General features: G+C 44.5%; 1 protein-coding gene across 1 annotated transcript in view; it reads right to left on the reverse strand.

Annotated features, from left to right (window-relative positions):
- Nucleotides 1–20,715, reverse strand: part of LOC126092449 (adenosine receptor A1) — a 438,228-nt gene extending 417,513 nt beyond the window's left edge. The window contains exons 1-2 of the mRNA XM_049908088.1: nt 20,703–20,715; nt 20,316–20,507 (exon numbers count right to left, since the gene is read on the reverse strand). Of these exons, the coding sequence (XP_049764045.1) occupies nt 20,316–20,507; nt 20,703–20,715 (205 nt within the window). The remainder of the gene's footprint in view (nt 1–20,315; nt 20,508–20,702) is intronic.
- Between the last annotated feature and the right edge of the window lie 4,690 nt (nt 20,716–25,405).

Raw genomic sequence — 25,405 nt, forward strand, 5'->3', positions numbered from 1 at the left:
ACATCGATGTTGTCGCCAGTGGTCGGCGGAAGGTGCACGTGCCCGTCGACCTGGGACCGGACCGCAGCGACGCACGGATGCACGCCAAGACCGTAGGATCCTACGCAGTGCCGTAGGGAACCGCACCGCCACTTCCCAGCAAATTAGGGACACTGTTGCTCCTGGGGTATCGGCGAGGACCATTCGCAACCGTCTCCATGAAGCTGGGCTACGGTCCCGCACACCGTTAGGCCGTCTTCCGCTCACGCCCCAACATCGTGCAGCCCGCCTCCAGTGGTGTCGCGACAGGCGTGAATGGAGGGACGAATGGAGACGTGTCGTCTTCAGCGATGAGAGTCGCTTCTGCCTTGGTGCCAATGATGGTCGTATGCGTGTTTGGTGCCGTGCAGGTGAGCGCCACAATCAGGACTGCATACGACCGAGGCACACAGGGCCAACACCCGGCATCATGGTGTGGGGAGCGATCTCCTACACTGGCCGTACACCACTGGTGATCGTCGAGGGGACACTGAATAGTGCACGGTACATCCAAACCGTCATCGAACCCATCGTTCTACCATTCCTAGACCGGCAAGGGAACTTGCTGTTCCAACAGGACAATGCACGTCCGCATGTATCCCGTGCCACCCAACGTGCTCTAGAAGGTGTAAGTCAACTACCCTGGCCAGCAAGATCTCCGGATCTGTCCCCCATTGAGCATGTTTGGGACTGGATCAAGCGTCGTCTCACGCGGTCTGCACGTCCAGCACGAACGCTGGTCCAACTGAGGCGCCAGGTGGAAATGGCATGGCAAGCCGTTCCACAGGACTACATCCAGCATTTCTACGATCGTCTCCATGGGAGAATAGCAGCCTGCATTGCTGCGAAGGTGGATATACACTGTACTAGTGCCGACATTGTGCATGCTCTGTTGCCTGTGTCTATGTGCCTGTGGTTCTGTCAGTGTGATCATGTGATGTATCTGACCCCAGGAATGTGTCAATAAAGTTTCCCCTTCCTGGGACAATGAATTCACGGTGTTCTTATTTCAATTTCCAGGAGTGTATGTATTCATCTACGGTCGAATCCCGATGGTGACGCGCCCACTGCAATGGTAATTGACGATGTCGTTGTGTCAGTATGTGAACACGTAGGTGTGGTCCGCCGCGGAGTTGCATGTTCAACAATGTACGATGAACGATGTGCTCCGAAGCACTTGTACCTGCACCGCATTCTGCTCTTTCGGCAGAGATGCCACAGATCAAGCCTCTGACCCCACATTCTGTGACAAGTCGTGGACGTCCAACCGTTTGGTACCTAGTGGTAGTTTCACTGTCCTTCTGTTTCTTTCCGTAGACGCTCACAATAGGAACACGTGAACATTCGACCAGCTTCACCGTTTTCGAAATTCTCATTCACAGTCTCTGCGTAATAATGATCTGCGCTTTGGCATAGTCGCTTATCTCAACAGATTTCCCCATTTTCAGCCCGTATCTTCGCTAGAGTGATCCCACATCCGTGTCTTCCCAGCCTACATACTTTTGTTACAGCGTCATGTTCCCGCAACGTCACCAGAAGTCATCCAACGCCGCGGTGGTCTTAATGCTTTGGCTTACCAGAGTACAGTTCTGTAATGACATTCATCTGTATATCGTCACGTACACAAGTTTTTGGTATGAAATTCATTCAGTCATTTGCATCGTAATTTTCCCAAAGATAGTGCATATTTCAGCTTGTCCGGCATCTCTGATGTAAGAGTGAGAATTTCGCAGTACTGCACTGCCTTATAAAGAACGTGACGTGATCACAGAGTCGTCTGTTATACACTACCACTGACTACTATGTTTTGAAACTTAACACGATCGTTCCGGTGAGAAAAAAAAGGTATAACTCTTTTTGCTTCCTTCTTAATGACAGTAAACTCATTTGTATTTTGAGCCGACGCATGCCATTTATCAAACACACTCGAGTACCAAGAAGAAACCTGATTCATCGCACCCGCTGCGTACAGTATAGCGAAGCGCCGCAGTGCATGTACGTCCGCTAAACTGCTTGACACACTACGACTTCTGTCTCAAAGCAGTTATGAAGCTGGGTATGTGTGAAAATTTCTGACTTATCGTTCAATTGAGTTTGAACACTGTCTTCAAGAATAGCGCCTTTAGAGTCCAACCATTGCATTTCTGTCGTAGTTACATAGCTTGAAAACTGCTATATTCCTTGAAGCAAGGGATGTAGAAACGGGCAGTGTACAAATCGTATATGATATGATGTCGAAAACTGACATTTTGAGATCGTGGCTGTGAATAAAATAGAAGCTGATTCTTTCTGAGAAGAAAACAGCAACCATCCACTTTTTATAATGCTATTTAATCGCATAAATAGTGCCCTTACCGGTTGCTAACCGACAGGTTAATCAGAAGACGATTGTTGACGTTAAGGCACAAACAACAACAACAACAACAAATTCGTATTTTAATGCGAGCAACCGTCTGATGATGAACCTGCCTGTTCGGAACCGGTAACGGTGCAATTTATGCGAGCGAATAGCATTATAAAAAGTGGCTGGTTGCTGTTTTCTTCTCAGCAAGAATCAGCCTACATTACTCAGACGCATAAACGCATGTGATTCCATATAGGCCACTGTAACACTCTTCCGTTGCTTGGTGATCATTATGTCGAGCGAAACTGGTGCCAGAGAAAGGTCTGTTTTAGCAACAGCTCTCGGTGTTACTTAAAAATTCTTGCTGTAAGTGTGTTTCTCAATTAATCTAAGTTCATTCGACAGAACAGCATTTCAAATACGATTTTCCCGATGCTTGCGTTCCGCGACGGCAAAACAAGCTTTATCAGAAGCGTTAAGCAACACACAATGTCATTTCTATTCGAAGCAGACATGTTACCGAACATAGAAGGAAGTGTGATGTGACACTTGTCAAGACGTGACCGAATTTTGTTACATATATCCAAGAAGATACTTTACAAACATTCTCAAAGTGTACTATAAATAACACGTGTACTAATTTTGTAATGTTAAACGCAAAAAGAAAGCCACAAATCTGTTTACGGAATTTTTGTTGCACCAGACGTAGGAATCAGCAATTCAGCAATATTTTTCTATAATTTTCGACGCTCCTTTAACGGATTATGGGTCTTGTTCACTACAAACCGTTTGAATGTCCGCTACTGATTGATATTAAATGTTGATGGCTTCATAGTATGATGAATAAAGCACGACTCCGATCTATGGGTCTCGATACTCAAAACAAGAAAAGGATTAAAATGTTATTTAAAATGATAAGTTGCTATAACCATTCTCCAGTCTTTATTTAGATCACTAACAGTACCATATTCGGATCCAGTAGGCATTGATATCGTCATCCGCTGCAGATACATGACCATGTTGCGATACATCTGCATTATATCTCAAATGTCACGGGGTGTCGATATCACAATCCTGAAGCTTATTCTTTCGCACTACCGAAGTATGCAGAAGGGGTTCGTCGTGACGTAAGGTGCACACTTCAGCAGAAATTATAGTGTATGCTACACTTGACGATTTAAATTTGACATATTTCACTGCGTCCAGTTTTAAAGATATAGAGATGAGCAAGGACGCCATCTAAGGGTGGACGTAGTGGGGCAGGCGGCATGTGAATTTTTTCCCGCAATAATTCAAGACACGCTGGACGCAGACTTGTCGCCTTGACTGAGTGGGATAAATGACTTCACAGTCAAAGAAATTAATAGCGAGATAATATATCTTCAGTGATTATACGTTGTTGTTGTTGTGGTCTTCAGTCCTGAGGCTGGTTTGATGCAGCTGTCCATGCTACTCTATCCTGTGCAAGCTTCTTCATCTCCCAGTACCTACTGCAACCTACATCCTTCTGAATCTGCTTAGTGTATTCATCTCTTGGTCTCCCCCTACGATTTTTACCCTCCACGCTGCCTTCCAATACTAAATTGGTGATCCCTTGATGCCTCAGAACATGTCCTACCAACCGATCCCTTCTTCTGGTCAAGTTGTGCCACAAACTTCTCTTCTCCCCAATCCTATTCAATACTTCCTCATTAGTTATGTGATCTACCCATCTAAACTTCAGCATTCTTCTGTAGCACCACATTTCGAAAGCTTCTATTCTCTTCTTGTCCAAACTATTTACCGTCCATGTTTCACTTCCATACATGGCTACACTCCATACAAATACTTTCAGAAATGGCTTCCTGACACTTAAATCTATACTCGATGTTAACAAATTTCTCTTCTTCAGAAAAGCTTTCCTTGCCATTGCCAGTCTACATTTTATATTCTCTCTACTTCGACCATCATCAGTTATTTTGCTCCCCAAATAGCAAAACTCCTTTACTACTTTAAGTGCCTCATTTCCTAATATAATACCCTCAACATCACACGACTTAATTCGACTACATTCCATTATCCTCGTTTTGCTTTTGTTGATGTTCATCTTATATCCTTCCTTCAAGACACCATCCATTCCGTTCAACTGCTCTTCTAAGTCCTTTGCTGTCTCTGACAGAATTACAAAGTTTTTATTTCTTCTCCATGGATTTTAATACTTACTCCGAAGTTTTCTTTTGTTTCCTTTACTGCTTGCTCAATATACAGATTGAATAACATCGGGGAGAGGCTACAACCCTGTCTTACTCCCTTCCCAACCACTGCTTCCCTTTCGTGTCCCTCGACTCTTATAACTGCCAGCTGGTTTCTGCACAAATTGTAAATAGCCTTTCGCTCCCTGTATTTTACCCCTGCCACCTCTAGAATTTGAAAGAGAGTATTCCAGTCAACATTGTCAAAAGCTTTCTCTAAGTCTACAAATGCTAGAAACGTAGGTTTGCCTTTCCTTAATCTTTCTTCTAAGATAAGTCGTAAGGTCAGTATTGCCTCAAGTGTTCCAGTATTTGTACGGAATCCAAACTGATCTTCCCGAGGTCGGATTCTACTAGTTTTTCCATTCGTCTGTAAAGAATTCGTGTTAGTATTTTGCAGCTGTGGCTTATTAAACTGATGTATCAAAAACAATCATCTGATTTGGCACATCTGTATTTCTGAAACTAATAAACATACACAATCAGTTCTTTTTTGTTTTTTTTTATGGACGGGAAGCTCAAGAAGTTTTTTTTTCATACCTTTCCATAGGTGTTCAATAGGCCTCCCTTGAGATTCACGGCATATGTCAATGCCGCAATCAAATTGTTTCGAGACTGCAGCGAGCATGTCTTGAGTTACAGCTTCCACAGCTGCTGTTATGCGGTATCTCAGTTCATTCTTTGTTGTTGGTAACGGACGCACATAAACATTCAGTAATCCTTTGATTTAAATATCCCCGCACTTCCAGATGCCAGTGTGGCAGTGCCCTATCCCGTTAGTAAATGAAGTAGTTTGAATCAGTCTCCAACTGTGAGAAAAGAAAGTTCTCAAGCATGTGTGCTTCCTGTAACAGTGGTGGATGAAGTCGACATCTGTGTCAGACTCTCGGGGACGGCCCAACAATTTGCCTTTACACGAACAAACCGTTTCTCGGAATTGTTCATGCCATAGTCTAATGTTCTGTGCTGTAGGAGGATCCACACCATACCTAGTACGAAAATCACAGTTATTATTGACCTGCACTGCGCAAAACGTAGAACACAAAACGCTTTCTGTTGTCCCGACACTATTTTTAATGTAACTGAATTGCTGCTACCTAGCGGGAATCACGTACAACAGCACTACGTTGTTCACGCACATACCTCAAGTAACATAATAGTTATGATTTTTTTAAAAATCGGATGATTATTTTTGTTACACCCAATACTTGGCAACAGAACTCATTTAACTGATCGCTCATAGAGTACCGCGACTTTGAAACTGAAGCTACACCGAGAGTAAATCGAATAAAGATGTGAACATTTTGATACGCTTAGAGCATTTTGTTCGGCTCTTCACTTTGCGCTGCGTTGAATACTTCATTAGAGAGGTGCCAAGTGCAAATGAATGGTACTGACGAGTGACTTCAATAGGCTAATCAAACGCAGGTAACGGCTACAGCCAAAATACCCCTCATATTTTTACTGGTAGTAACGCACACGGGTGAGGCCAGCGACAGATTGTCGGCGGTGTTGACACTTTGCTTCAGCGTACCTGTCTCTTCCAAAGGTTTGAGCAGAAAGTTGTATTTGCAGTCCAACATAAGCTAAAATGGAATACCTCCGACGAGATATTAAGTCTAATACAAAGGTGTGCTGAGATGCATGAAATCTCAGTTAACTGCAGAGATTCGTAAGACACGTGTTAAGAAATAATAATAGTGGGCTTCATGTCATAATAAACCTCCCATAGCTGCGAATTAAATTAACCAGTTTAGTTCCGTAAGTCTCAGTAGCGTCTGCTTTTTTTCGTTTTGATGTATTGGGCGACTGATTAAGAGCTCCATTTGAAACGTCCCCTTAGAACAATTTATACAAGACTGTGCTTAAACTGAAACACAATGTTTTTAGCGCAACGCAATCTGACTATCAAAGATCCCTGCAAAAGAATGGCCCTGAGTAACTTTAACCTATACCTTTCACAAATCACTTACCTCACAAAAATCTTCGTTACTCGAACTACTGCAATACAGCGAGCGCCACTATTGCCAGCTAAATAAAAGATTCAAACTACAGAAGGCACTAACTACTGATAGGGATAGTTAGCAAATGAAATATATTAATAGAGAACAAACAATGTATTTACCTTAATAGTCATAATATATATAGCAGTTCATGACAAATTACAAAACTCCGCCATCTCTCTCCTCACATCCACCACTGCTGGCGGCTCACCTCCAACTGCGCAACGCTACGCGCTGTTCACATCCAGCTGCCGCTGCCCAACACTACAGTGGCAGACAACAATGCAAACTAGCCACAGACTGCACACAGCACAGCCAGTGATTTTCATACAGAGCGCTACGTAACGTTGCCAATAAGAACACATAAACAGCCTACTTACATAGCCCCCATGCTCCCCACAAAAAATTTTACAAAATATTTTTGGGCAGTGGCCAATAATGATTTGATAAAATTTTTCATAATTACAATAACCAAGAAATCAAATGCACACACTTATTGATACAATGTTGGTCAAAAGCTAAAATTTTCTCACAGCCCATAAAGACAGTCCACATTGTTCATCACAGTAAAATTTCAGTGTTTTTTTTTTTTCAAAGTCTGAGCAGTAAAAGACAATGCACACAGAAGTAGTGGATTTCCATGCAGTCTTGAAGAAGTAGTGTTGTCCTTCCAACTGAAAGACAGTGCTGACTCTTGACATGCTGACAGGTAATGGGCCACAACAGAGCAAACCCACAGCACAGTCATTCGAAGTTTTGAAGAATATTGGTAGGTAGGTCATCACAGAGCAGACCCACTGCAGTCCTGGTAGAGAGTATTGGTGGGCCACCAGAGGTGCAGACCCACAGTAGTCCTTGTAGAAATAATGGTATTGGTGAGTCATCAAAGATGCAGACCCACTGCAGTCCTTGTAGAGATGGCCAGCAGCCATCTGTTGTGACTGTGCAGGTGCACAATCACCATTGAAGAGTCTTGCGGATAATGCAGATGACACTATTGAAATGAGCAGAGAATATTTTTTATGGTTTGAAATTATTGCAGAAAGCTACGACCTTTTTGAGATTTGACTGAGGTATTATGATGTTATTTTTACGACGACGATGTGTATTATGCTGTTGAGGTATATTTATGTCAATAAGATGATGCTACCATATATGAGGAATGTGATTACGTGTTTATATGTATATGAATAATGAATAAAAGTTAGGGACTCTTGACTTGTGAAAAAGGATGTTGGAAACCAAGAATCGTACTTTAAGAGTTATGAAATGTGTGTAAATGCGTGAATGTATCACAATGCCGGCAAAAATTTTTTTGGACACTGTTATATTCATAGGATTTTGTTTCTACACATTTGCAACGTAAATTCTGGACCTGTGAAATTTTTATATGAGACTGTCACTGTAGCGGAAACTGCTGTTGTAAATATTTCCGTAAGAAAGTTAAGTGACCACCTGCACGTGCGTCGTCGGCACACAGCTGTGTCAGACACCTGGAGAACAAGCCATTAGGGTGTGCCTTTCCGGAAGCACAGGTAGAAAAAAAAAGGGTGGCCATTATCCTCGCTATTGACATTTCCGTTGAAAGCATACTGTGGAGCTCGTAATTTATGATATTTACTGAAATTCCTAATGAAATGACGAGAAATATTTTTACATCTGCACACCTGATTACGACAAGCGTCTTTCTACGAGAGTTGAGAGAATTTCTACTAACTTATGAAACGTCCCCTTAGAACAATTTATACAAGACTGTGCTTAAACTGACACACAATGTTTTTAGCGCAACGCAATCTGACTATCAAAGATCCCTGCAAAAGAATGGCCCTGAGTAACTTTAACCTATACCATTCACAAATCACTTACCTCACAAAAATCTTCGTTACTCGAACTACTGCAATACAGCGAGCGCCACTATTGCCAAGGTAAATACATTGTTTGTTCTCTATTAATACCTTTCATTTGCTAACTATCCCTATCAGTAGTTAGTGCCTTCTGTAGTTTGAATCTTTTATTTAGCTGGCAATAGTGGCGCTCGCTGTATTGCAGTAGTTCGAGTAACGAAGATTTTTGTGAGGTAAGTGATTTGTGAAAGGTATAGGTTAAAGTTACTCAGGGCCATTCTTTTGCAGGGATCTTTGATAGTCAGATTGCATTGCGCTAAAAACATTGTGTGTCAGTTTAAGCACAGTCTTGTATAAATTGTTCTAAGGGGACGTTTCACATTAAGTAATTATACACCTACTGGCGCCTGAATTGCATTTGTCGCAGTAACGTGAATAAAATATCTGAAAGCGATCTGTTTAGTTATAAGCGTCCATACTTACAGCAAAACAAACGCCGCTGTGAGCACTCAGATTAAATTTTGAAAATAATTTAGATATGTTTTATCAAAAGTAAATTTATAAAATAATTATTCAGCTTCGATCAGTTCCAGAATCATACTGCTATCATCAGTTGCTTGACAGTTACATGTATATTAATTTTTACTCAGATTCCTTTGGAGTGCGATAAGGTTCACTTTTTGGGTGTACCAGTGATGTTATGCACCGAAATTTGCCCCTGTGCTGAAGGACTTAATTATTTTAATGTGCACTATTAAGTGCATTGAATATATAAATAATCGCAGTGATGACTTACATTTGTGGCGAATATATCCTGGTCTGACACACAATATTAAGATAAACACTTCACCATCACTTTACCGTTGTTCCCATTTTAAAGATTCTTTTCTGCTAAGATAAAACTCTTTTCAATTGGTAAAATACCACTTACACAAAGAACACAAACTTCTTTGCATGATCGTATTTATGTCATGGCACATGTTATACAGTATTATTAAATTAAGTTGGTCTCTGAAATATTAATGAAACAAGCATTCCACATTGGATTTCTTTTTCTTTTCCAACCTGTCATTTAGCAACTCGTTACTACCTACTGAGCCAGGGATGAAAATGTCTAAAACTTCACATAAACTCATTTCTTCATTTTAGGTAATACATGAAGACCATTCGCGATATCCTGGAATGGGTAGCGATTGTTCTTAATGTGGGTGGCTATAGCAGATTTCGTGTAACTATTTGTTTGGTAGGCATTTATGTGTTAACTATACCTACCACATAAAAAAGCCTATGTTTTTAGCGTATTTACTGTGTTAGAGCGTTTTATCTCAGCAGTTATCTTTGGATTGTAAATAACTGTAGTTGAAAGTTTGAAGTGATGGTGCTGTGTTCATTCATGTGATCTGCGTGTCAGACAAGAACATATTGACCAAAAGTGTAGTATAGGACATCACTGAGGTTATTTAAACAAACAATACACTTAATTTAGCAGACTAAAAGAATTAAATTCTTCTAGGTGAAGAAATATTTCGGTGTTACATCCAACTTATTACAGGCCTTATCAGACTCCAAATGAATCTATAAGTAACGATTGATGTACAAGTAATTATAAAGGATCTGATGATGGCAGCTGGATGACCTGTGTTTCATATTGGCGTCTGTGTTGTATATCCGAACTTAGCTTGGGGTGGGCCACAGATTACCAGGCTTGTACCTCATTGCGACCAGACGTAGTGCCCCGTTTCTGCTGAGTGCGTCTCCTTACGGACATCCGCTGAGCAGGAACTCTACCACCTCCATGAGGCTGGCTGGCGTGACTGAACCAGTTAACACAAGCGCTTGGGCCCCGCCCCTGGTAGTCATCAAGAAACCCAATGGCTCCCTCCGGCTATGCAGAATTTTTAAATCAGCAATAAATGTCAAGGCACAAGTCTATACCACACCCAGAAAACCTCCCAACAAAAGCTTGAGAAGAAGGAGAACATTTTTCTAATATACCGGGTGATCAAAAAGTCAGTATAAATTTGAAAACTTAATAAACCACGCAATAATGTAGATAGAGAGGTAAAAATTGACAAACATACTTGGAATGACATGGGGTTTTATTAGAACAAAAAAGTTCACAAAATGTCCAGCAGATGGCGCTGGACAGCAAAACGTCAGTGACTGCGCATGACAATCATGTTACAGAATCGCATCATCCCTAGCGTGGCTGACAAACACCTGCTGGAACGTACGATGTTTATGCCGGATGGTGCTCCAACCCATATTGCTAGACACGTGAAAGATCTCTTGCGGGCGTCGTTTGGTGATTATCGTGTGCTCAGCCGCCACTTTCGTCATGTTTGGCCTCCCAAGTCCCCAGACCTCAGTCCGTGCGATTATTGGCTTTGGGGTTACCTGAAGTCGCAAATGTATTGTGATCGACCGACATCTCTAGGGATACTGAAAGACAACATCCGACGCCAATGCCTCACCATAACGCCGGACATGCTTTACAGTGCTGTTCACAACATTATTCCTCATCTACAGCTATTGTTGAGCAATGATGGTGGACATATTGAGCATTTCCTGTAAAGAACATCATCTTTGCTTTGTCTTACTTTGTTATGCTAATTATTGCTATTCTGATCAAATGACATTTTTTGAACGTTTGTATTTTTTTGGTTCTAATAAAACCCCATGTCATGCCAAGCATGTGTGTCAATTTGTACCTCTCTATCTACATTATTCCGTGATTTGTTCAGTTTTCAAATTTATACTGACGTTTTGATCACCCGGTACATCTTTCCGACGTATATTTGTATATACTGCTGGATGAGGAGTCGCAAAACATCGTGGTTATCGCCACTTCCTTCATGTTATATAAATGGAAGCGCTTGGCTTTTGCGATCTCTTCCGCTCCTACAATCTTCCTGAGGTAGATGAACTGTTAACGATGTCTGCACCCGCTTGAAATAGTGCAAGTTGCACTAACTATCTACACGACCTAAATGTTGCGGGTGCTACGCGAAAGGAACACTTGCGAACCTTTTCACTTTATTTACTAAATTTCGTGACGTGGCGCTGAAGTGCCGCTTAGATATATGCCAGTTTTCCTAAGAGCAAGTGGAACACTTTGTGCGCTTGCTAAACAAAGAAGGGATCCAAGCAACTGACTGACTTTCTATCCCGACCCCGAAAGTTGCAGGGCATGCAAAGTTTTTTGGGAAAAGTCAGTTGTCAATTGTTGTTCAAAGTTCCTCTCACAAGCAGCACATATCATGCAACAACTGAACCAGTTGAAGAAAAGTGTTCAGTACAGGCAGACGGCAGCCCGTGAGAGCGCCTCCACACAGTTGAGGCGTATATTGCGCTCAACACTGCCTTATACCATTTTCACCGTCACGTCCACTTGTTCTGGTTGTAGATGCCTCTCCATAGGGCCTCAGTGCAGTATTAGCACATAGGAACGATGACAGTGAGGGACAACTTATGGCCCGTGTGGCCAAGCTCCTCCAGTGGAGAAAACTGTAAATGCTCCTCCATCTCCTGGACCTACAGCCCCGTGAATCCAGGAACCAGCATTCAGGGCGATACACAGTGGGTAAAGTAGTGCGAGTACGCCCTTACGAAGTAAAGGACATGTAGACACCTGCAACAATGATTAACACCCAGCACAGTGCATCAGATGACACACCAAAGGGTCTGAAATGCCGTCATACATACCAACTCTGTCCCCGCCTACAACCAGTGGCCCACCTTAGCTTAGAAAGCCCATCATTTCCAGTCCCAACGGTTGGAAGTACTAGCGATTTTTTGCGCTATATCTGCACGTGGCTGTTCGGATTGCTATTTGAACAGAGAAATAAATTCGAAGTGCTTGCCACGTACAAATATAAAGAAATGGTTGTTAACAACATTAGATTGACACATACGAGACCTTCTTTACTTGTATTTTGCACGAAGATAATGCAGTATCCGCCGTGTTGGCGACTTACGTCTTTTTTTTTGCATCGTAAAATTATATCTATGGTCAAAGTCATATTTTACTTCCAGGTTCTGAAAGCCCACTTCTATATGACTAAAAAACTGTAATTGCTTGGCATGAATGTGCTGACTGCTTGTATGGTTATTTAATGAACACAGTAGTGACTGGTTAATTAAAATACATCGATAATTATAAAATAATACAGTACATATTATATAAAAGAATTAATTTTTACATATTTTACTCACTGTTGGAGTTACATTTAGAAACAACAAAAGGCAGAACAACTGACTTACTTGGTGCAGAATTGTTATTTGCATTGGGTGGGCTCATATAGGATTTGTTTTGTCACAACTGTACTTAGTGTATGGCTGACAGGAAAAATATGAAAATTCGTTAGAAAAAGTTCTACTTGCCCGTTTGGGATATCTTTTGTGGATGCACATCTGTGAGAATAAATTTCAGTTTCTTAAAGTAAGTTCACTCTTTACCCTTCGTCAGTCAGGTGGAGCATTTGTAAGTTGTTATCTATGCCTGTCATTTGATGTTCATCCTTCCGAATTTTGACATTATTGGCCACTGCCCAAAACAATTTGTAAAATTTTTTGTGGGGAGCATGGGGGCTATGTAAGTAGGCTGTTTATGTTTTCTTATTGGTAACGCCACGTAGCGCTCTGTATGAAAATCACTGGCTGTGCTGTGTGCAATCTGTGGCTAGTTTGCATTGTTGTCTGCCATTGTAGTGTTGGGCAGCGGCAGCTGGATATGAACAGCGCGTAGCGTTGCGCAGTTGGAGGTGAGCCGCCAGCAGTGGTGGATGTGGGGAGTGAGATGGCGGAGTTTTGAAATTTGTTATACTGGATATTATGAACTGCTATATATATTATGACTATTAAGGTAAATACATTGTTTGTTCTCTATTAAAATCTTTCATTTGCTAACTATCCCTATCAGTAGTTAGTGACTTCCGTAGTTTGAATCTTTTATTTAGCTGGCAGTAGTGGCGCTCGCTGTATTGCAGTAGTTCGAGTAACGAAGATTTTTGGTGAGGTAAGTGATTTGTGAAAGGTACAGGTTAATGTTAGTTAGGGCCATTCCTTTGTAGGGATTTCTGAAAGTCAGATTGCGTTGCGCTAAAAAATATTGTGTGTCAGTTTAAGCACAGTCTTGTATAAATTGTTCTAAGGGGACGTTTCAGCTTTCAATGATCTCAGGAATTACCTTAAATGGAAATTTATTGTCTGTTAATTTAATATTTAGCACTGGAATAAGATTCGGCAGTTTATTTCTTTATGCATTCCTGACATCGTCAGTCTGGGGGCTACCTGCAATGTATGGCTACCGAAGAAAACTTCACAAGCCAAGATTGCTAAGAAAGCACTTTAAAGGAATGACTGATTTCGACAGAGCTACGCTCTCATCATAGGGTGTTATACGTTAAAATTTTTTGCAATATGTTGCAAAAATTATAGATCGTGAAATCCTATGATGACAGCATCCAGTAAGATTGTTTTTAAGCGATCTTGGCTTGTGAAGTTCTGTTATAGAATGTCCATGTGTTACTTATTTTAAAATAAAACAGGCCGTATTTCCTCGATCGCTAGATTCAGATTTATTTTTAAATGTCTTACGGAGGTCCCCCGTCCACCCCCAGAACTGAGTAGTCAGCACGGATTACTGACATATGGGGAACCCGGATTCGATCCGCAGTACTGTCAAGGATTTTTTTCCTTGGTGGAAGGATTGGAACAGGGTGGACTAAGCCTCGTGATGACAACTGAGCATCTACTTGAACGACTAGGAGCAGCACTAGGTCTGCTAACCTCCAAGTGGGACAGCAGTGTGCTGATCCCACGTCCCTCCTTACAGCATTGTCTGGGGACGACGCGACGGTCGGTCGGTCCCAGTCCCTCCAGGCGGGTGAAGGGATTGGGTTGTTAGCCTATCGAGGAGTAGCCGTCGAGATCTCGAGGCATTCGCTGGGAGACGAGTGTCAAAGGCTGCCGAACGAGCCGGAGGACCGTTATATGTTGCGGTGAGAAATAGGTCGGGCGTTTTGGCGACATGGGCAGCTTGGAGATACAAATTCTGTGATTCGTTCGGAACAAAATTTAAAGTGAAGCGGTGAAACTGTGGAACCCGCTCCTTCGCGTTGTGTACTTGATATGAAGTAAGTGGTCGTAATTGTGTTTTGTTGACCGAGGCACTCAGAGGCATTTAAATTTTATTATTATGGTGAGACTTTCATAGTCGAACTTTAAGATGGTGTGGAACAGTTCAGTTGGCGTAGTTAAATGGTGGCCGTTATTTGAAAGTTTTCTCAGAAGTTTTACTAATGCTCTGTGTTTCTTGCATCAAATGATTTTATGTTGACGTTTTCAAAGCCTGCACCCTATTAATACAGTTATTCGTGGGTCAAATGCTTAAGGTCAAAGTTGCAAATTTGTCAGTAGTGTAACGTGTTCCTTTGCACGCTTACCCATATATCGAGTCAAAGGGTCTGCCGAGTGTTTCTATGTTAGTTATTGGAATGTCTTTGTGATTCGTGCAAAAACCTTTGATTGTGCCAGCGCCTTGGTGGGGAGTGAAATGTCACCCGAGGTCTAGGCCTAGCAGTATTTAAGAACCTGGCCACTACCGGGAGTTGTTCACATACCGCCTTCCAAAGTTTAGTATTTATCTTCCTTCCGCCAAGGCGGGTTAAGCTGGTAGATACATAAATATATATTGCATGTAACCTGTTCTTATACGAGCCTGTTTCCTTAAATATTGGCGACTGGCAACTGCCTAACTTTAAATTGCATAGCATCTGCTGAGTTCCTTGCGCAGCTCTTTCTAGCAGTCTTTTATTAACTCGTCTGAACTCGTCGTGAACATTCATTTTTAAAGATCAGTGTTTCTGCTGTAGTTTTTTATGTAAGTGGTACTATCATGTTATGTAATTGGATCTTAGCTCGGCACTAGTGTTGAAGTGTCATTAAGTCACCCTTCATTGGTACCTGTTTTCATTATATGTACTCGTATTTTGAGGGAAATCCTATTTGTGAGTTTGAATTTCTGAAGTTTGTCAGTAATTCTGTTTTCTTAGTAAGGGAAAATAAAGCAAGGGGCGTTAGTGCCTGGCAACGTTAAGTTTGTAATTAACCTTTTAACAGGTGCTTCTTTAACGGATTGAAGTAGTAAGTTTGTAAGGGTATTTCAGTGAAGAATGTTAAGTGTGGCCATCTTAATGTAATAAATGGTTTTAAGGGGGGTAGGACGTCAAACGGGCCGACTTCGTACAGGAGAGGCACCACAGGACATTTTAATTTGCACTGTCTGTACTTTTACAAATAAATTCATAAAAATTTGCCAGAATGACCAGCAAGGATTCAGGATTCACACTCATAGCAGTGAAAGTTCAAGAACATGACAAAATAATTTTTTTTCCATGTGAAATTTCATGATTTTTTTTCACTTACTGTTGGCTGCATTTGTTGCTATAGGTACACTTTTCTTCATAAGTAAGAGAGATTCTTCGATTAATTTTGCGCAGCTTACAAGCCATACTTACAGGTGTATGAAACTCTAAAATTTCTTCAATCTATGAAAAAATGAATGGGCTGTTACATTTTAAACTTCGTGTTTAGAGAAAACTCGAATTTTATAGTTAATTGTCTCAATTTTTACCACAGTTTTTAACAGATTTGGGAAATTCTAGAGTTTCATACACCTGCAAGTATGGTTTATATGCTGTGCAAAATTCATCGAAGAATCTCTCTTACTTATGAAGAAAAGTGTACCTACGGCAACAAATGCAGCCAATACAAGTGAAAAAATGATGAAATTACACATGTAAAAAAATTGTTTTGTTAGGTTTTTGAACATCCACTCCTATGAGTGTGAATTCTGAATCCTTCCTGGTCATGCTAACAAAGTTTAATGAATTTATTTGTAAAAGTATGTCCGCAGCTCGTGATCGTGCGGTAGCGTTCTCGCTTCCCGCGCCCTGTTTCCCGGGTTCGATTCCCGGCGGGGTCAGGGATTTTCTCTGCCTCGTGATGACTGGGTGTTGTGTGATGTCCTTAGGTTAGTTAGGTTTAAGTAGTTCTAAGTTCTAGGGGACTGATGACCATAGGTGTAAAGTCCCATAGTGCTCAGAGCCATTTAAACCATTTTTTGTAAAAGTATAGACAGTGCAAATTAAAATGTCCTGTGGTGCCTCTCCTGCTCCAAGTCGGCCCGTTTCACGTCCTAGCCCCCTTAAGAAGTGTGATAAAGTGGCTATGTGAAGTAATTGATAATTGCTATGCTTAAGTTTTCTATAAACGCCTGGCACAAAGTTTTTTATAACCTTCTCTTACGGGACTGTTTATTTGAGTATGAGTACGTTGGGTTTCTAAGTGTATTCGCAAAGTTTATATAGTGGTCATACAATGTAAGCTTTCACGGCCGGTATTGTCTTCACTTCAAACTTCAGGGCTGATAGTCCATGGTCGAAGTATAAAACTTTCTCCTGACGTTTCGTCTCCGACTGCGGGAGACATCCTCGGAGGTAAAGCGGCGAATTGCGAAGAGAACTCGAGGAAGCGCTGATTATATAGGCAGTACAGAGGGCGCCACTGTCGATCACGTGGCGTCGGCTATGAGATTGTCTCTGGTAATGCCAACATTCTCGATTGAAAGTAATTGATCGTCACGCTTTCGGTGCAACGCTGACATCCAAATTTTATCCAATTTAACACCTTCGTCTTTCCTGTTAAAATTATTACGATGTTTATCAATCTCGATAGCCTCTCTATACAACGTTGCATAATAATGCGAGGTTTTTGATATGACGCTCGTCTCGCTGAGTTTTATTTCATGATCACCTTCCTGGTAAACATGTTCCGCTACGGCCGATTTATCCGTGTGACCCAGGCGGCATTTCCTGTTATGTTGCCGGCCGGAGTGGCCGTGCGGTTCTAGGCGCTACAGTGTGGAGCCGAGCGACCGCTACGGTCGCAGGTTCGAATCCTGCCTCGGGCATGGATGTGTGTGATGTCCTTAGGTTAGTTAGGTTTAATTAGTTCTAAGTTCTAGGCGACTGATGACCTCAGAAGTTAAGTCGCATAGTGCTCAGAGCCATTTTTGAACCTCTTATGTTCAACAAGACGGGTGTTCACACTTCTCTTTGTGGTACCGATGTAAACCTGTCCACAACTACAAGGAATTTTATATACCCCCGGTGTAGCCAAAGGGTGTCGTGCATCTTTTGCCGACCTTAAAAATTCTTTTAATTTTCTGGTGGGTCTGAAAATAGTTTCCACCCCATACTTGCCTAAAACTTTCCCAATGCGATCTGTGACCTTACTAATGAACGAAAGAAAAACTTCGCCCTTGGACGACTGTTGTTCGTCGTTACTCCTGATTCTCTGCCTAGAGCGAAGTGCTCGATCTCCTTGCTAGAATAGCCATTCTTCACGAAAGTTGACCGTAGATGTTCAATCTCATCTTTTAAATTGTTGTGTACATAGTTCCGCGTAGTCAGCGCCTACACAACTTTCCCACCAGAGCGCGCCCCGCTAAGCACAACAGCGCAGGCGCAGCGCTCGTCCGTCTCCGCACTACGAGATGACGCTCTCTTAGAGACGGACCAAATTCTGCTTCCGCCGATCCGCGTATTAATATGTAACGCAGCCAATGAGATTGCTGCTAACGTAGAACCCTTTTCTCCTCGCGGATCACACTCGCGCAGTGATACCTGAACGCGCGAGGTATTATAACGAGTGTACAGACCTCCGATTAGTTTCTCCCTTTGTCTGCACCAGTCTGCATTAGTCTGTACCTAATAAGATTATCATATTCCTGTACATAGCCATGAAGAGAAATGTATAGACACTTTGTCAAGTATCAGAGATATGTGAGAATAAGATTAACGTACCAAGACCAAAGGAACTTCAGATTGTCAATTGTAAACAGCATCCAGAATCAAGTTACGTAATATACACTCCTGGAAATGGAAAAAAGAACACATTGACACCGGTGTGTCAGACCCACCATACTTGCTCCGGACACTGCGAGAGGGCTGTACAAGCAATGATCACACGCACGGCACAGCGGACACACCAGGAACCGCGATCTTGGCCGTCGAATGGCGCTAGCTGCGCAGCATTTGTGCACCGCCGCCGTCAGTGTCAGCCAGTTTGCCGTGGCATACGGAGCTCCATCGCAGTCTTTAACACTGGTAGCATGCCGCGACAGCGTGGACGTGAACCGTATGTGCAGTTGACGGACTTTGAGCGAGGGCGTATAGTGGGCATGCGGGAGGCCGGGTGGACATACCGCCGAATTGCTCAACACGTGGGGCGTGAGGTCTCCACAGTACATCGATGTTGTCGCCAGTGGTCGGCGGAAGGTGCACGTGCCCGTCGACTTGGGACCGGACCGCAGCGACGCACGGATGCACGCCAAGACCGTAGGATCCTACGCAGTGCCGTAGGGGACCGCACCGCCACTTCCCAGCAAATTAGGGACACTGTTGCTCCTGTCGTATCGGCGAGGACCATTCGCAACCGTCTCCATGAAGCTGGGCTACGGTCCCGCACACCGTTAGGCCGTCTTCCGCTCACGCCCCAACATCGTGCAGCCCGCCTCCAGTGGTGTCGCGACAGGCGTGAATGGAGGGACGAATGGAGATGTGTCGTCTTCAGCGATGAGAGTCGCTTCTGCCTTGGTGCCAATGATGGTCGTATGCGTGTTTGGCGCCGTGCAGGTGAGCGCCACAATCAGGACTGCATACGACCGAGGCACACAGGGCCAACACCCGGCATCATGGTGTGGGGAGCGATCTCCTACACTGGCCGTACACCACTGGTGATCGTCGAGGGGACACTGAATAGTGCACGGTACATCCAAACCGTCATCGAACCCATCGTTCTACCATTCCTAGACCGGCAAGGGAACTTGCTGTTCCAACAGGACAATGCACGTCCGCATGTATCCCGTGCCACCCAACGTGCTCTAGAAGGTGTAAGTCAACTACCCTGGCCAGCAAGATCTCCGGATCTGTCCCCCATTGAGCATGTTTGGGACTGGATGAAGCGTCGTCTCACGCGGTCTACACGTCCAGCACGAACGCTGGTCCAACTGAGGCGCCAGGTGAAAATGGCATGGCAAGCCGTTCCACAGGACTACATCCAGCATCTCTACGATCGTCTCCATGGGAGAATAGCAGCCTGCATTGCTGCGAAAGGTGGATATACACTGTACTAGTGCCGACATTGTGCATGCTCTGTTGGCTGTGTCTATGTGCCTGTGGTTCTGTCAGTGTGATCATGTGATGTATCTGACCCCAGGAATGTGTCAATAAAGTTTCCCCTTCCTGGGACAATGAATTCACGGTGTTCTTATTTCAATTTCCAGGAGTGTATATGCTTTTTATTATTTTAATAAATGTGTGTGAAAATTAATTAAGTTCTGTTTACAGTTGGTCACCGTCAATCTGCTACTCTAAGCGTGCAAGTGGCATTTCTATCGTCTGACCTAAGGGCAGAAGATAAACACGCCACGATAAGACCACGAGACATATTGCTGACACTCGCCTACTTTGTTAGAGCGACAAGTCAAATAATCTGATGGTGTGTGTACCGAAGGTCTTACAGTACGCACACCACATAAATAAACAGGTTCACAAAGTTTGTACGCCCTGTCTATAGTGGCTCGTCCACAATTTGTAATTGTCAAATTCCTTAAAAGGCGTAATGTCAATAAACACTCTTAATTATAAATTGTTGCTACCAACCACGATTCCATACCGCTTCCTCTTTTGTGGTATCCAAGATATGGTGGGTAAGTGTGGTACGAAAAGGCACCCACGCACCAAAAATGTTATGGAAGCGGCTGTAAGTGTGTGACATAGGATTACTGAAGAGTGGCGTGCGTACTCACTGAGCGAGGTGCGCGTGCGCATGTGCCTGGAGTAGACGAGCGGGTGCAGGATGGCCCAGTAGCGGTCGAGCGAGACGGCGACCAGGCTGAGGATGGAGGAGGTGCACAGCGCCAGCAGCAGCGACAGCGTCGACAGGCAGGCGCGCAGGTTGCGCGGCTGCCCCACCGCCGCCAGCAGCGCGCACGGCACGCCTGCAACACGGGGCGTCCCGGCGTCACGAGCCGATACACATACAGTCACAGGTTTCGCTTCTGCAACACCGACAACACCGTTACACAGGGTCGGCAGAAAAGTAATGGTCTTACCACTTCTGTAGACACAGGCATCACATCGGCAACACCAGCACTTGACCGTGACTATGTAATTTACAACTAACCTAAACTCACAAAAAATAGTCATCCATGGGAGTTATCCTGCTAATACCTTTACCACCACTTCTGTCCTTGATAATGAGCTCACTTTGGCGAGGAAAACATTACGTTTTATCCATCTGACTGGTCCTGCAGGGCTACCAAATTGTAGGGACAGTGATTTCTACGTTTCATCTCCTGGTCTAAATACGTCCAGACGTTTTCTATCTGTTTAAGATCATCTACACATACATACACACTCTGCAAGCCACCATACAGTGTATAGTGGAAGCTGCCTTGAACCACTACTGCCGGCCAGTGTGGCCGTGCGGTTCTAGGCGCGTCAGTCTGGAACCGCGTGACCGCTACGGTCGCAGGTTCGAATCCAGCCTCGGGCATGGATGTGTGTGATGTCCTTGGGTTAGTTACGTTTAAGTAGTTCTAAGTTCTAGGGGACTGATGACCTCAGAAGTTAAGTCCCATAGTGCTCAGAGCCATTTGAACCATTTGAACCACTACTAGTCATAGCCTTTCTTTCTCCCACAAACAGAGCGAGGGGAAAATGACTCTGTGCCTCGATATGCCGCTAATTTCTCTTACCTTTCCATTGTGGTTCAAATGTTCAAATGCGTATGAGATCTTATGGGACATAACTGCTAAGGTCATCAGTCCCTAAGCATACACACTGTTTAACCTAAATTATCCTAAGGACAAACTCACACACACTCCCATGCCCGAGGGAAGACTCGAACCTCCGCCGGGCACAGCCGCACAGTCCATGGCTGCAGTGCCTTAGACTGCTCCATTGTGGTCCTTACGCGGTATTTACATTGGACACTGGACTCGAATTCGGGAGGACGACGGTTCAAACCTGCCTCCGGCGATCCTGAATTAGATTTCCGGAGGTTTCCCTAAATCGCTTCAGGCAAATGCCGGGATGGTTCTTTTGAAAGAGCATGGCCGACTTCCTTTGCCGTCCTTCCCTAATCCGACGGGACAAATGACCTCGCTGTTTGGTCCCCTCCTCTCAAATCAACAGGCCGGCCGGTGTGGCCGAGCGGTTCTAGGCGCTTCAGTCCGGAACCGCGCGACCGCTACGGTCGCAGGTTCGAATCCTGCCTCGGGCATGGATGTGTGTGATGTCCTTGGGTTAGTTAGGTTTAAGTAGTTCTAAATTCTAGGGGACTGATGACCTCAGATGTTAAGTCCCATAGTGCTCAGAGACATCTGAACGGTCAAATCAACAATAATTTTTGTTGGTGGCGATGGACTCGTACTGCAGTCAGTTGCAAATGCTGGTTCTCTATATCTTCTCAACAGTGTTTGGTGAAACGAATGTTTTCCTCCACGGATTTCCAACTGAATTCAAGGAGCATTTCTGTCATACTCGCGTGTTGATCGTAGCTACTGCTAACAAACCGAGCAGGACGCCTCTGAATTCCTTCGATGTCTTTCTTTAATCCGACATGGTGGGGTCCTAAGCTCGCCACTGTTACTCATGAATGAGTCGCACAAGCACTCTATATGCGTTCTCCTTTGTAGATGAGCCATACCTTCTTAGAATTCTCCCAAGATACCAAACTCGAGCACTCGCCTTCGCTACTTCCGACCTTCCGAGTTCGTTCCACTTCATATTGCTTTGTAAAATTACGGTTAGATGTGACTGTGTCAAGCACCATACCACCGTACCAGTGCATTAAGGATTGTTTTTCCTATTCATCTACATTAACTTATATTTTCCTACATTTAGAGCTACCTGCCATTCGTCACACCAACCAGACAGTTTGTCCAAGTCATCTTGTATCTTCCTACGGTAAACAGTAGCTCAACAACATCTTCCCATAGACCACAGCTTCATCAGCAAACAACCGAACATTCGTCCTCACCCTGCCCGCCAGATCATTTACGTATACCGAAAATAATCACACTTCCCTTGGGCACTCCTGACGGTATCATCGCTTCTGACGAACACTCGCCGTCCGCGACAACGTACTGCGTTCTGTAACTTAAGAAATCTTGACTTATCCGACAACCAATTCCGTATGCCTGGACCTTCGTTAACGGTCTGTAGTGGAACACTGTGTCAAACGCTTTCCGGAAATCTAGGAACACCAAATTTGGTATTGTACTTCATCCTCGCTAGCAGGATATCGGAAGGGGAAAGGGCAAGCTGAGTATGCGTCAAATCAGAAATGTCTGAATACAGCCCTGTGCTCACGGCTGTTCTCACCTTGGAAGATGAAAGGGCTCAAAAAATACTCATAATGAGGATGGAGAAGGAAGGCAAAACTACTGGTCATCGAGAAATTGAAGTAAACGTCCTAGTTTATGTTCACAGTGGCGTGAATGCGTGGGGACATTAATGGTACGAAAAATACCCACAATATATCACAGACTACTGTCCGGCCGGAACTGCACCGTCCACACACAGTGGGTTAAAGCCCCCATTGGACTGTCGGTTCAATCGACCACTTGCATTATTCGATAGAAGCGAAATTCGCGCCGCGTCGGATCACAGTACACGCCTGCAACCACCATTCTACATTCCTGGAAATGGAAAAAAGAACACATTGACACCGGTGTGTCAGACCCACCATACTTGCTCCGGACACTGCGAGAGGGCTGTACAAGCAATGATCACACGCACGGCACAGCGGACACACCAGGAACCGCGGTGTTGGCCGTCGAATGGCGCTAGCTGCGCAGCATTCGTGCACCGCCGCCGTCAGTGTCAGCCAGTTTGCCGTGGCATACGGAGCTCCATCGCAGTCTTTAACACTGGTAGCATGCCGCGACAGCGTGGACGTGACCCGTATGTGCAGTTGACGGACTTTGAGCGAGGGCGTATAGTGGGCATGCGGGAGGCCGGGTGGACGTACCGCCAAATTGCTCAACACGTGGGGCGTGAGGTCTCCACAGTACATCGATGTTGTCGCCAGTGGTCGGCGGAAGGTGCACGTGCCCGTCGACCTGGGACCGGACAGCAGCGACGCACGGATGCACGCCAAGACCGTAGGATCCTACGCAGTGCCGTAGGGGACCGCACCGCCACTTCCCAGCAAATTAGGGACACTGTTGCTCCTGGGGTATCGGCGAGGACCATTAGCAACCGTCTCCATGAAGCTGGGCTACGGTCCCGCACACCGTTAGGCCGTCTTCCGCTCACGCCCCAACATCGTGCAGCCCGCCTCCAGTGGTGTCGCGACAGGCGTGAATGGAGGGACGAATGGAGATGTGTCGTCTTCAGCGATGAGAGTCGCTTCTGCCTTGGTGCCAATGATGGTCGTATGCGTGTTTGGCGCCGTGCAGGTGAGCGCCACAATCAGGACTGCATACGACCGAGGCACACAGGGCCAACACCCGGCATCATGGTGTGGGGAGCGATCTCCTACACTGGCCGTACACCACTGGTGATCGTCGAGGGGACACTGAATAGTGCACGGTACATCCAAACCGTCATCGAACCCATCGTTCTACCATTCCTAGACCGGCAAGGGAACTTGCTGTTCCAACAGGACAATGCACGTCCGCATGTATCCCGTGCCACCCAACGTGCTCTAGAAGGTGTAAGTCAACTACCCTGGCCAGCAAGATCTCCGGATCTGTCCCCCATTGAGCATGTTTGGGACTGGATGAAGCGTCGTCTCACGCGGTCTGCCAAGTCCAGCACGAACGCTGGTCCAACTGAGGCGCCAGGTGGAAATGGCATGGCAAGCCGTTCCACAGGACTACATCCAGCATCTCTACGATCGTCTCCATGGGAGAATAGCAGCCTGCATTGCTGCGAAAGGTGGATATACACTGTACTAGTACCGACATTGTGCATGCTCTGTTGCCTGTGTCTATGTGCCTGTGGTTCTGTCAGTGTGATCATGTGATGTATCTGACCCCGGGAATGTGTCAATAAAGTTTCCCCTTCCTGGGACAATGAATTCACGGTGTTCTTATTCAATTTCCAGGAGTGTATGTTGTTTGACCTATGGCAGACGTGCAGCTTTATAATCTACAGAGAGCAATGATTATTTGTGAGGTACCCCACTCAAAATATTCATTTATGCAGTTGCCTACACCATTCTCGTTCGGAAATTGGTTGAGATGGACGTGCATACATTGAAGGCAGTAATTGATGCCGGCTTCGGAGCTCATTGTCATTTACAAGAGGTGACGTTCATCTTCGCTCCCTCTGTTCTCATGACGACTGTTCTTAGGCCGTGTTTCACGGTTTAAGAGATGTATCATAGCTTCGTAGACAAGCTGGACCGTCCACATTTACACATGAACAAATCGCGCGACATCGTTCGCGTTGTCGTCACGGGCACGTCCAAACACGGCATGTTCTTTCTGCCATTCTGTCACGCTCCATATTCAGCCGTCTTACTGCGCTGATTCCGTACAACTGACTGTCACACACACACACACACACACACACACACACACACACACACAAACACACACCACTTTACTGCCATGACTTACTGTTATGACCTAGTACCATGTACGCCATGTAGAGGGCCCCAAAGCTACCAGTGTCTCTTTTAAGCGGGTGACTCATTTTTTGCTCATTGATCATTGAAATTTAGACAGGGACAGACATACTGTATTCAAGCCGCCATGCAGTGTATTCTACATTGCGTAGTTTATATGTAAGTTCTCATGCCCAAATCAGTGTAGTTACATTGCAATAGGGCTGGAATCCTCCAAAGTGGACAAATGTTTATACGAAATGACTATAAGGTTTG

This window comes from Schistocerca cancellata, chromosome 1, assembly GCF_023864275.1.
Source record: "Schistocerca cancellata isolate TAMUIC-IGC-003103 chromosome 1, iqSchCanc2.1, whole genome shotgun sequence".
NCBI classification, from domain to species: Eukaryota; Metazoa; Arthropoda; class Insecta; order Orthoptera; family Acrididae; genus Schistocerca; species Schistocerca cancellata.